Raw genomic sequence first — 12309 nt, 5'->3', positions numbered from 1 at the left:
AGTCATTGATATGGTGTCTCACACTGCTCTTGGGCCTTCCCTTCTCCCTATGAAAAAGGGCATTTCCCCGCCCCCCCCCCCCCCCAAGTTTCTTGTAACTAACCTCTCTCCGGGGTTAACTAGTATATATGATAATATGCTTATCACCAACATGTATGTTTTCAGCCAGATCTTTAAGTTCCGTATCTGCAAGCTTTATCCCCAGGTTGTTCAGAACAGTGCCCAGGTTGTTCATATTGACCTTCCCACCTAAGAAAAGTGACGGTCCATAAGGAATATTAAATGACTTCAAAAGAGAATTTCTTACACTTTTTTGATACACATATCCCATTGTGAATTTCTTAAGCAGTAGATCATTATTCACAAAATTTGCTTCGGACCAAACAGAAAATGTTTGCTCTAAAGTGAAAAAAATAAATTAATGTTCAACAATTTTAGCACAGAGACAAAATATTCTAAGCAGTCAATTACAAATTTAGAACTATGGCTACTTCCCTTGAGACTTGTCTTGGGGACCAGCCTACAGAAACACAAGGTTTTAAATGGCATTTAATACTGAAATTAGTTTGAGAATAAGGTACAGAAATATGGGCTCAGAGTACAGAAAAGTCTCTCAAGAAATGGATGAAAAAGGGAAGAAAGAGATTGAGTTGTGGCCAAAAAGGGGTGTGGAGAGTTCTAGTTTGCTTATTTTATAGGATGGTGTATGTGGAACATGTGAATGGGCTGAAGAGGTTGAAAATGGCCAGTGGGGCAAGGTCTTAAAAGATACGGGAGACAGTGGAGTCAAGGGCATCCTGGTAAGCTTTGAGGAGGAAGAGGGACTTCTCACTCATCCTTTATACTAACATGGGTGTGCTTAAAGATACCTGAATAGGGAGGGATTGAAGATGTAAAGCTGAGGGCTATCACTCTTGCCAGCCTCGATTTTCTTAATGAATTAAAAAAAAAAAATCTGGTTGAGAAAATGGTGTTCAGTGAATGCTTAGGGAATTCTGGTACTGGAGGCAAACATTATTTAGTTCTAAACAATAGTAGGTTGACTTTTGATGAATGAACTGCCAATTTAGTTTTTTCTATTTATTACGTTCTCTGGATCACTGCTAATCATTTATATTTTTTCCCATGTAAACATGAAATTTGATATTTCTCTTCCTGAAAATTTCGAAAATGACAAGAAAGTGTGGTGCTTTACTTCCAAGATAGAACATCAGATTCAACTGCTAAAATAAAGATTGAGGTCCAAAAAAGCATACATTTGCAATCAGTACATATGACAGATGGCAGCATTCAAATTCACATCTTGGAAACAGTATAAAATGAAGATCTCATATTCATTTGTATTCTTATTATGTTTCTCACTCACCTTTAAGGGACTTTACACCATCTGGCAACCTGTTCTTAAAGACCTTGTTTTCATCTATAAAAAAGAACACAATTAAGGTCATAGAGAAATGATGTGGCTATTCACTAAAACTTTAGTAAAACTGAGATTTTCATGATTTGCCCTAGAAACTTCCCTCATTAAAATAAAGTTTGAGAGAAAATTAGGGAAAGTTTATAATATGGCAAGTCTATCTAAAATTTAGCATAGAAGGCACTCTATAACATACACAGCTTTTTTGGAAAATATCACCTCTGACCTTTTATCCCCTTCTAGTCTAACACCACTTCTTTCCCTTGGTTGCTTCCCACAATTGCCTATACGTATCTAAAAAGGTAAGGGTAGCCTCAGAAATGTAGTCCCCTTGATGGCATGAGTCAGCATCATGGGGATGATTATTCCAAAACAGAGAGTTAAACTGCATAGATGGAAATTTCCCTCTAGAATGAGTGAACATTTAAATTATTTTGTTTGGTATTTGTTTGTTTATTTACTGTTGCATCTTAGTAAATGGGGATAGTTTGAGTTTCTAAAAAAAAAAAAGCTTAAGAGGAGACAAAACAAACACGGGGTAAAAAAGCCAGGCAAAACAAGAAACAGACTCCTAACTATAGGGAACAAACTGATGGTCACCAGAGGGGAAGATGGTGAGGGAAGGGTGACACAGGTGATGGGGATGAAGGAGGGCACTTGTGATGAGCACAGGGTGATGTGTGGATGTGTTGAATCACCAAATTGTACACCCGAAACTAGTATTACACTGTATGTTAACTAACTGGAATTTAAATTAAAAAATCTTTAAAAGCTTCAAAGAAGACTTTAAGGTCACATCAGTATATAAATGCCTACCGTTGAAAGGCAGATTTTTCAGCAGCTTCAAACGTTCCTTATCTGTGAACTCTATTCCCATGTTTTTCAGAATAGCTTTCACATCTTTGACATCAACCTCCCTTCCTTAAAAAAATAGACATCATTACATATATACGAATTTAAAGGATCATCTAATGACTCCAAACAGGGAAAATTAATCTATGGCTATGTAGATTAAATCGGTACAGAATAAAGAGCATAGGCCAATGAGACCTCTCCAGATATACTGACGATGACTTTCACAGAAAAAGAATTTGATCTCTAAGTGCTAATAAAAGAAGTCACAGTCACAATGACAATGGCAAGGCAACTCTGAACCCTGTGAGATTTACATTATGTATCTGCTATTCAATTGGAATATTATAAATTACTTATTCAAATAAATGTATAAAATAAGGTAAGATCTGTTAGTCTCATTTTTTGTCAGTTATCTGTAGTCTTTATCAAAATTTTACTTCATATATTATTTCACTAGTACAGAGTTTGGCCATTCTAAAAAAGAGAAGAGCAAAATATACAAATAAAAAATATACCAGAAAACAAATGAGTTGCTAGTAATTTAATGAACAAATAAATGCCATAACTAATATGGCAATTGAGCAATAATGATGCAATATAATTACTATAAATACTAAATGTTTTAGATTCATAATTTCTCTCTTACCTGTAGTAGCTTTTACTCCATCCATCACCTCTTTCAGACCAACCATTCCATTAGCTACAAGAAAAGGCACAATGAAAATAATGTCAGAAGCCCAGAAGACAAATTTAAGGCATATATTTTAAGGAAACAATTCCATTAAAAATTCCTTACATCTTCATTTTACCTGAGACCATTTAGAAAATGCCTGGATCTCAGGGAGTTAAGATGATCTCCATTAATACAAAGGTCTCTTGTATACTAGAAACTGGGTCAGGAAAAGTGTGCTCTTCCTAGTATTTTGGATGCCATTATAAGCCATAGCTGAAGATACTATTGGAGTTGGCCAGGTATTCTGGTAACTTTACTTCATGTACCAACAAACAGCTGAGGAAGGGACCACTAATCCAGCTTGGTATGTTCTAAGATTGCTTCCTGCAGGAGATGTGTGTGAACTACATTAATGTATCAGAGCAGTTGATATGAAATATGGAAGGATGGAAGAGACTTCACATGGAGGAGAAGTTGAGAAAAATGTCCAGGGACATCATGCTATGCATGTGAAACTACAAGCAGCTCAACATGGCTTGAACAGTTAGAAAAATGAGAGAAGATATGTCCACACAGGCAGATGGAGCTTGAAGGTCTCATGCACTATGATAAAAATCTTTGAACACATTTTCGAGTGAAGATTTCATTAGACAGAAGGATAGATAGAAGAATGGCTTGACTTCTCTATAAATAGATTTTCATATCCCTATTATTTTGCTTTCTTATTATTTAGGCTATTAGAGTCCTGACAGCACCCTCTGCAGTTTTTGGTATATTTACGGAAAGATGATGCTGTTTTAGGTTAATTGTAATGAAGATCCAAGATTTATTCTGACTTTAAAATTGGGCTCTCCTCCAAGTGTCCATCAATAGATGAATGGATAAAGACGTAGCACATATGTGTGTGTGTGTGTGCATGTGTGCATGTGCGCGCGCGCGTGCGTGTGCGTGTGTGTGATGGAGTATTATTCAGCCTTAAAAAAGAATGGAATCTTGCCATTTGCAACAACATGGATGGAGCTAAAGAGTATAATGCTAAGAGAAATGTTAAAGACAAATACTATACTATTTCACTCATATGTGAAATTTAAGAAACAAAATGAGTAAACAAAGAAAAAAAAAAAAGAAGAGAGAGACAAACCAAGAAGTAGACTCTTAACTATAGAGAACAAACTGGTAGTTACCAGAGGGGAGGTGGGTGGGGGAATGGGTGAAACAGGTGATGGGGACTAAAGAGTATACTTATCACATATATATAGAATTGTTGATATATTGTATACCTGAAATAATATAATTTTCTATGTTAACTATATTGGAATTAAAATTAAAGACTTAAGTAAAAAAAATAAAATTGGGCTCTCCTCCAAACTTTCTAACATGTATCTGTCAATTAAATCTATTTTCAAACCTATCAGATATAAAGGAAAAATTAAAAAATGGCCTGAGGACATCTGTAGTGTTCACCATCAACTTGTAGATTTTTGGACAGCTTTGCAAGTTCCTCTTCCGTGAGCTCAAGTCCCAATTTTTTAAGGGTGTTGTCCAGGTTATTTACATGAACCTTTCCCCCTTAGGAAAGACAGAAGGTAGGAACATGAAAAAAAAAGTGTATTATGCCAAAATTCTGCATGCATATCAACTTTCTATTTATTTACTTATTATGTTTGTTTGTTTAAGGTGAAGTGATTTTTTCGTGCATGGAGAAGGGGTGTACAGAGTTGAAAAAAAATGCAAGTTCCATATGGAACTTCCTACAAGATAAAATATACGCTGTTATCAGTTAAAATGTGGGTAGACTGCAAGAATCATAAATAAGGAATGATACCAAAGTGAGGAGCCAGAATTCATAATTGGAATAAAAGTGTCAAGTTGGGGAATGTCAGACAGTATGACTTTTAATTGGGTCTTACTCACCATTGAGAGATTTCACACCCTTTAGCAACCTGTTGTGATATACCTTTCCAGCAGCTGTAAGAAAAGCCATAATTCATGCAATGGGGAAATTAACATGAAATCACAAAAATGGTGTGAAATAAATAATAATTTAAATAAATAATTTCAAAAATAACATTTTAAGAAGAGTTGTCTCTAATTTTTAGTTTATTTCATCTAATATAATGAAGTTTGGAAACAAAAACCTCTCTCCTTGTGACAAACTTCTTTATTCCAGTACCTGAGGAAGTCTCCTTGCTCAAACATGAGTATAGCTTCCCTGTGCTTTTAAATTTCTGCTTCCCATCTTTATTTTTTTGTCATGGATCTCCAATCTTTCTTTTTTTTTCTCTTCTCATGATATGAACAAATTAGTAGCTTGATAGGTAACAATATGTTTAGCTGTTAATGTCAACTCTTGTCTAAAGGGTTATTTAACTTCCAATATAAATTCTAAGCGACAGTAACAGGTTTCTATATACTTAAAACTCAATTTAATATTTTTTCTTTTATACTTTTGGAGAAAAATAAATAGAAACAAAGTTGGAAATATTTACACAGACCTAAAGACCAACAAAAGACCTCCATGACACCTCTATCAATCTCACCGTCAATTGGCAGTGTTTTCAGTAGCTTCTCTTTTTCCTGATCTGTGAGCTCAATCCCCAGGCTTCCCAGGAAAATTTTCAGGTCATTAGAATCGACCTTCTCATCTTTTAAGAGAGGGAACAATAGACATATAAGCTTTTGGAACTCTGGTATTCTATCAAGTTGTAAAATATGTTCTATGAAGTTTAATGATATCCTAATATCAAGATGAGGTGTTAGGCGAAGATGTTCTCAATTGCAGAACCGTTGAGCATATCTTATGGTAATAAAGCATATCTTTAGGAGCATATCTTATGGTATCTTATGGTAATAAAATACCACATTTATTATAAATTAAAGACCTTTTTTCCTAAAGCTGGAAAAAAACAACTTTCAGAATAAAATCTGATGAGTGAATTAAGATAACGCAGATTCGTATATAAATTATTCTTCAAAAACATTTGCTTTGGTAAGAATTATTGATGATATCAGGAATACATTATCTTGATCATTTCTAAGCTTCACCATGCCATTTTCTATACATTTCTAGATATTTTTCATTTAAACATTTGTGACCCAAAGCATGTTACTTGCACAAGTAACAGAAAACTTAGGATTTAAAATTGACATATAGTCTTGTATCCTAGTGTAGAAACTTTCCTAATGTCAATCCAGGATTCATATATTTAAAAATAAAACATCAGAATTTATAAGATACCAGAAATACCACTGAAAAAAAACTATTATAAAGGACCGAAACCCTAGATTTACATCAACTTCTCATTTACCTGTAAAAGTTTGCAGTTCCTTCATCGGTGTTTTAGGAGAAGTCCTCCTATCAACTGCAAAAGAAAATTAAAGTCATAATGAGATATAAAAGACTCATGAAATATCGTGAAAAACAATGTGGGAATAAATATAATAAATCCTAACTTACTATGTGCCAGGCATTATCTTAAGTACTTTATATATGCTTACTTAAGAACTATTTACTGAAGAATATCTTTCTAGGCTATTAATTTATTCAGTTTTCATTGTCTTCATTAATACTAGAAAGAAAAGCCTAAACATAAAAACATGCCATTTCAAAAATATTAATTTTACTTATAGTTCTCTACCATTTCAAAGCTATACGCATTAGTAATGGGAAGAAATTCAGAAGTACCGTCATCTAAGTGGCCTGCATGTTTCTTTTTAAAATGTGGAAGACTGTCCTCTAGTGACCATAATATGGGTAAAGAACATAAAAGACATTCATACAAAGGGCAATGTTTTCACGGTGACTTGGTAGCTGGCTGCTTATATGCTGTTTACATGCTTTGCCCGTACTTATAGCTTCCTACTATCAGTGTAGATTACCATTCCTAAGGGCCCTTTCCCTCGCAACCTTTATTGTCCAAGCTCTCCCAACATGGAACTATGGTATCTGGAAACTTGCTCACCATCACCAGGGAGATTTTGAGTCAGAGCCTCAAGTTCCTTATCTGAGAGCTTGATTCCCATATTATCCAGTATTGCGTTCAAGTCGTTGACATTGACTTTCCCATCTAAGGAAAGAGAGTCCATGAAGAAAATTATGTAACTTCAAAAAAGAGGTTCATAAAGCTTTTAGAGACACATGCCCTGTTGTGAATTGCATGAGCTATATGCTAGTGTTCACAAAGATTACATATCATTTCGGGAGGGGGGGGGTCATATATTCTCTAAAGCCTATTCACAGACCCCCCTTAGTAGTAAGGTTAATAATCCTTGTTCTAAAATGTGAAAAAAAAAAACACACCAATTTTAGAACAAGAGACTAAGGACCTTATTATGCCTATAGAGAAAGTCAACTATGACATTAGAACGAAGGTCACTTCTCGTGAGATTTGTCTTGGGGATCAGACTATAAAATACAAAGTTTTAAATACCATTGAATAAATGCTAAGTGAATTCTAGTTCTGGAGGCAAACATTTTTTACTTCTAAACAGTAAGTTTTGATGACTGAATTCCCAGTTTAGTATTTATCTGCAGCTGATTAAATTCCCTGAATCAGTGCTAATCTTGTCTGTCACATTTTGCTATGCAAACTTGAAATCTGGTATTTTTTCTCTTGAAAAGTTTGGAAGAATCTTGAGAAAGTAGAAGGCTTTCTTCCTAGATATAAAGTAAAAGATCAGCAGCTAACGTGAAGCTTGATCTTCAGTGGGAGCATAAATTTGCAGTCAGTATATATGATCAGTATAGCAGCAACCACTAACACCTTGGAAACAGTATAAAAGCAAGGATCCCATATTGGTCTGCACTCTCATTATGCTCCTCACGTACCTTTTAGAGACATCACAACTTCTAGCAACCTGTTTTGAAAGATCTTGTCATCATCTATAAGAAAAGGCAGAATTTAAGTCACAGAGAAATGTGGAAAATCACAGAGAAATTAGGAAAAATGACTTTTCAAGAGTTTTCTCTTATTTTAATAAAATTTGAGAGAAAATCGGGTGAAATTTAGCACATCATGCACACCTCTGTTCTTCTTCCCAATCCTGCCTTTATTCACTTCCAATTATTAATCCTTTCTTCTTTCACAAATCCCAGTTTAACCTTTGTTTTTTCCTTGTTTGTTTTTCACTATTGATAAAAAGACCCATCGTAATGGAAATGCTGCTTCCTAATCTAAAAGTAAAACCACTTAGGGATTCATTTCAGGTATAAGTGGACATTCTAAAAAAAATTTTTTTTGAAATGGATTTTCTATTTTCTAGAACTTAGGAAATGGAGATAATTTTAGAGCTTCTCGCAGACACAGAAATCTAAAACTTCTTTTTGGGGACAGCTGGGTGGTGCAGTTAATTAAGCATCCAACTCTTGGTTTTGGCTCAGGTCATATCTCACGGGTTGTGAGATCGAGCTCTGAGTCCGGCTCTGTGCTGACAGTGCGGAGCCTGCTCGGGAATCTTTCGCTCTCCCTCTCTCTCTGCTCCTCCCTAACTCACACATGTTCTCACCCTCTCAATATGAATAAATAAACTTAAAAAAAAACCTCTCTTTGAATACATCAATATTTAAAATGCTTACCCTTAAAAGGAAGAGTTTTCACCAGCTCCAAGCATTCTTTACCTTTGAGCTCGATCCCCATGTTTCCCAGAACAGCTTTAACGCTATTGACATCAACATTTTCTCCTTAATAAAAAGATTAAAACAATGACATACATGGAATTTAAGTACAATCAAATTATTGCAAATAATTAAACTAAATTAGGATGCTAAAACAATAGGATTATGAGCTGGGGAAAGTAATGATCACTGAGCTCTGCCCAAATACATGGAGATAATGTCATTTATGGAAACATAATTGCCTTTTTTAAAATAAGTTTATTTATTTTTGAGACAGAGAGAGACAGAGCATGAATGGGGGAGGGGCAGAGAGAGAGGGAGACACAGAATCAGAAGCAGGCTCCAGGCTCTGAGCCATCAGCCCAGAGCCTGACGCAGGGCTCCAACTCACGGACCGTGAGATCGTGACCTGAGCTGAAGTCAGACGCTTAACCGATTGAGCCACCCAGGTGCCCCAGCTTTCTAAAGGCTAATAAGAGATGGCACTGTCACTCTTAAATACTGAGAACAATACTGAGGGGTGATCGGGGGTAGGGGAGAGGGGAAAGTGGGTGATGGGCATCGAGGAGGGCACCTGTTGGGATGAGCACTGGGTGTTGTATGGAAACCAATTTGACAATAAATTATACTTAATAAAAAAACAAGAGAGAGAGAGATGGCACTCTCAACGGTGGTCATGAGAATGTATCCACAGGAGTTCCAACTATGGAGAACATAATTAACCAAGGGCCCCACCTTCTGCTTTGAAAGTAACCTGTGTTTTTTTGCACTAATGCCATATGTATCATTGGCACTGGCCAATCACAAGTGCAGCCAAGATACTAGGGGAGCCCTGTTCCTGGAAGATACAGGATGGTGATTCTAACCAGAGGATTCTTGAAAGCACTTTTGCCAGGCCCTCCTCAGACTGCATGACAATCTAGGATGCTTCCGCCCAAACATTTCTTCCTCTTTCCTTCACCTGGTGACAGATTTGCCCTGCAGTCTGACAGCCTCCCAGCCTTTCAGGCATCCTCCTTATTTTCTCTTACGCAGGCATTTCCCCTAATAATGTCCTGGCATGTTTAACCCTGCCCCGGCTTTTGCTTCTTGGGAGGCTTGGACTAACATACTCAAAATGACAATGACACAAAGTGGGTATTATAGATCTCTTTTGTCAATTTTCAAGCTGCAGATGGCTTATCTTCATAATTCTATTGACATGAAGAATGTATCACCTCTCCTTTAAGTAATTACCAGGGACTTTTCCAAAGATCCATTTCACCTTTTATTGTACATTTTGGCTGTCTTAAAATAAGGAAAATGAAGTGTATTCGTGAAGAATACATCAGAAAATTCTCCAATTTCTGGGCTACTGGTTATGAAAACCTTAAACAAATAGGAGGTAAAAATGATAGAATTAGCCTAGCAATTAAGGCATGAAGAAAAACAGTTCTGTAAAAATTAGGATCCTATGTTTACATTAACTTCTCAATCACCCGTGACAGCTTTCACGCCATCCGTCACTTTATTCAGATCAACTTTTCCATTAGCTATGAAGAGAAGGGACAATTGAGACATGTAATCAATGTCATGAGCTCCAAAAAACATATACAAAGGACATACGTTGATGGAAAATTCCAGATAAATTCCATTAATATCATAATTTTATACACACTTATATTAAATCTCTGAATTTCAAGGATTTAAGCTGATCTATTTTTCCAGTGTTTCTGGATCATTGGTATTTATCAGCTCTCTGGTAGCACTTCAGGTACTGCTGTGAGCCATGAGTGCCATAGCTCATATAGGAACCACTAATTCAAACTAGAGTGTTAAATGAATACATCATAGAGTATGTAGTGCCTGGCAAGTTAAAATATCAGATTTTAACTAAAGGAAAGGGGAATGCATAGAAAGAGTCTTCTACATGGAAGAGAGGCTGAGAAATATAAAGTAAAACCACACCTGGGTACAACATATACAACATATACATATGCAGTGCATGGAGAACTATAGTCGGTTCAGCACTGCAGAAGAATAAAGTATGGATTTGGGAAAGGAAAGTTCATACAAGAGAGGAAGGTTGGACTCAGATTATTAAGGGATTTGTAAGTAATTTTAAGAAGCTTAGCCTTTATCTACTAGGTTATATAGAATCATTGAGTGGTTGGTTATAAGTTCAAGAATGATATGGACCAATTTGCATTTTATTTTAATTTTCTTTAACTTTAAATTATAATTAATTTTATTATTACAAAATTACATTTATATTGAAATATATAGAGAGTGATGTCATCAAGATGGTGACATAAGTTTTTCCTGACTTCAGTCCCCCTCACAAAAAGACCATCTTGCAAGTATCCACAGACAAGACACCATTGTGAAAATCCCAGGGTATGGTTGTGAGGCTGTGAATCTCCCTGAAACCACAGAGACTGAGAAGGACCACATTAGAAGGGTAAGACAATCAGCTATGCTCTGACTGCACTGCCCTCTCCCAGGCTAGTATAGTGCTGCACTGAGAGGGCTTCCCAGAGCTATGGTTTCTCTGGTGGGAAAAAGAGAGCCCAAGGTAGACATCCAGCTCCTCCAGAGTTGTGGGTTGCTTCCTGGAAGGCCCACCTGGGTCCTGTCCCATAGGTATTGGGGGGGAGGTATCCGTGGGTCTTAACCATTTGAGATCAGAATGAGATGGAGAAGGGAAACATGGCTTACGTTAACCAGCACTTGGATCTTGGCAGATTGTTTCTCCTAGCAGCAGTGCCTGAGTAGATATCTGACACAGTGGTTTTGCCCATCTGCAGAGCCAAAATGGTGGTCCCTCTGGCCAGGGAACCATTCTGCTTGAGTTGGGTCCCCAGCCAATAAGCCTTTCTGGCCTGGGAACCTCTTCGATCACCCCATCCAGATGAGGAAGCAAATTCATGGCTCCTGCCTATTGCTGAGTATAGATAGTCCTCTGTCCTGCCTGACCAGAAAACCTATTGAGACCATCCCAGAGACTGTGTAGATTACCCTACAGCCCCTCTTACAGCAGCGCCTGAGTGAAGAGCCCACTCATTGGCTCTGTCTCTCTGCAGAACTGAGCTAGTGGCACTATCTGGCCAGGGATACTGATGGATACTCCTGCCCGACTCAGGTACCCAGCCAATAAGCCTTATCAGCAAAGGAGCCTATGATATAGAGACTGGGCTGGGAAGGAAATTCAAAGCCCTGACCAGGGATGAATATAGCTTCCAGCCTTATCTGACCAAGAAGCCTAACCAGAACACCTGGGAAGTTGCATAGTCCATCCTACAGATCTGGTTATAATGGTGCCTGAGCAGAGACCCCAAAATTGACAACCTAGAAGAAACGGATAAGTTATTCCTAGAAACATACAACCTACTGAGATTGAATCATGAAGAAACAGAAAATCTGAAGAGACCAAAAACAAGTAAGGATATTGAGTCAATAATCAAAATCTTCTTCCCCAAAAGTCCAGGACAAATGGTTTTATTGCTGAATTTTTACCATTTAATGAAGAGTTAACACCAATCCTTCTCAAATTCTTCCCAAAAAATTTAAGAGGAGGGAACACTGCCAAACTCATTTACAAGGTAGCATTTACCCTGATACCAAAGCCAGACAAAGATACTACAAAAAAATTAAAACTATAGGCCAATGTCCCTGACGAATATAAATGCAAAAATTCTCAACAAAATTCTAGCAAACCAATTCAATAGCACATTAAAAGGATCATATAGCATGATTAAGTGGGATTCATCC

The 12309-nt window shown here is 36.8% G+C and overlaps 1 protein-coding gene across 1 annotated transcript; it reads right to left on the bottom strand.

Annotated features, from left to right (window-relative positions):
- Positions 1–115: 115 nt before the first annotated feature.
- Positions 116–8621, bottom strand: LOC147571126 (uncharacterized). Its single transcript, XM_086696615.1, has 11 exons — positions 8521–8621; positions 7774–7827; positions 6908–7012; positions 6254–6307; positions 5486–5590; positions 4860–4913; positions 4410–4514; positions 2919–2972; positions 2234–2338; positions 1367–1420; positions 116–249 (listed from the first exon to the last, which is right to left on the bottom strand). Exons 1-11 carry the CDS (start codon positions 8579–8581, stop codon positions 116–118), a joined length of 885 nt encoding a protein of 294 aa, XP_086552741.1. The 5' UTR covers positions 8582–8621.
- Between the last annotated feature and the right edge of the window lie 3688 nt (positions 8622–12309).

This window comes from Puma concolor, unplaced genomic scaffold, assembly GCF_028749965.1.
Source record: "Puma concolor isolate L17-30 unplaced genomic scaffold, mPumCon1.1.hap2 unalloc_scaffold_57, whole genome shotgun sequence".
Classification (NCBI taxonomy): Eukaryota; Metazoa; Chordata; class Mammalia; order Carnivora; family Felidae; genus Puma; species Puma concolor.
This window is presented reverse-complemented; position numbering and strand designations above follow the sequence as displayed.

Excerpts from the sequence above, each read along its gene's own strand:
- LOC147571126 (XM_086696615.1), bottom strand. The coding sequence starts at position 8,581 with ATGGGGATCGAGCTCAAAGGTAAAGAATGCTTGGAGCTGGTGAAAACT. Across the intron at positions 7,013-7,773 it reads AGTTGTGATGTCTCTAAAAG|ATGGGAAAGTCAATGTCAAC; the intron begins GTACGTGAGGAG and ends CTCTTTCCTTAG. Across the intron at positions 5,591-6,253 it reads GGAACTGCAAACTTTTACAG|ATGAGAAGGTCGATTCTAAT; the intron begins GTAAATGAGAAG and ends CTCTCTTAAAAG.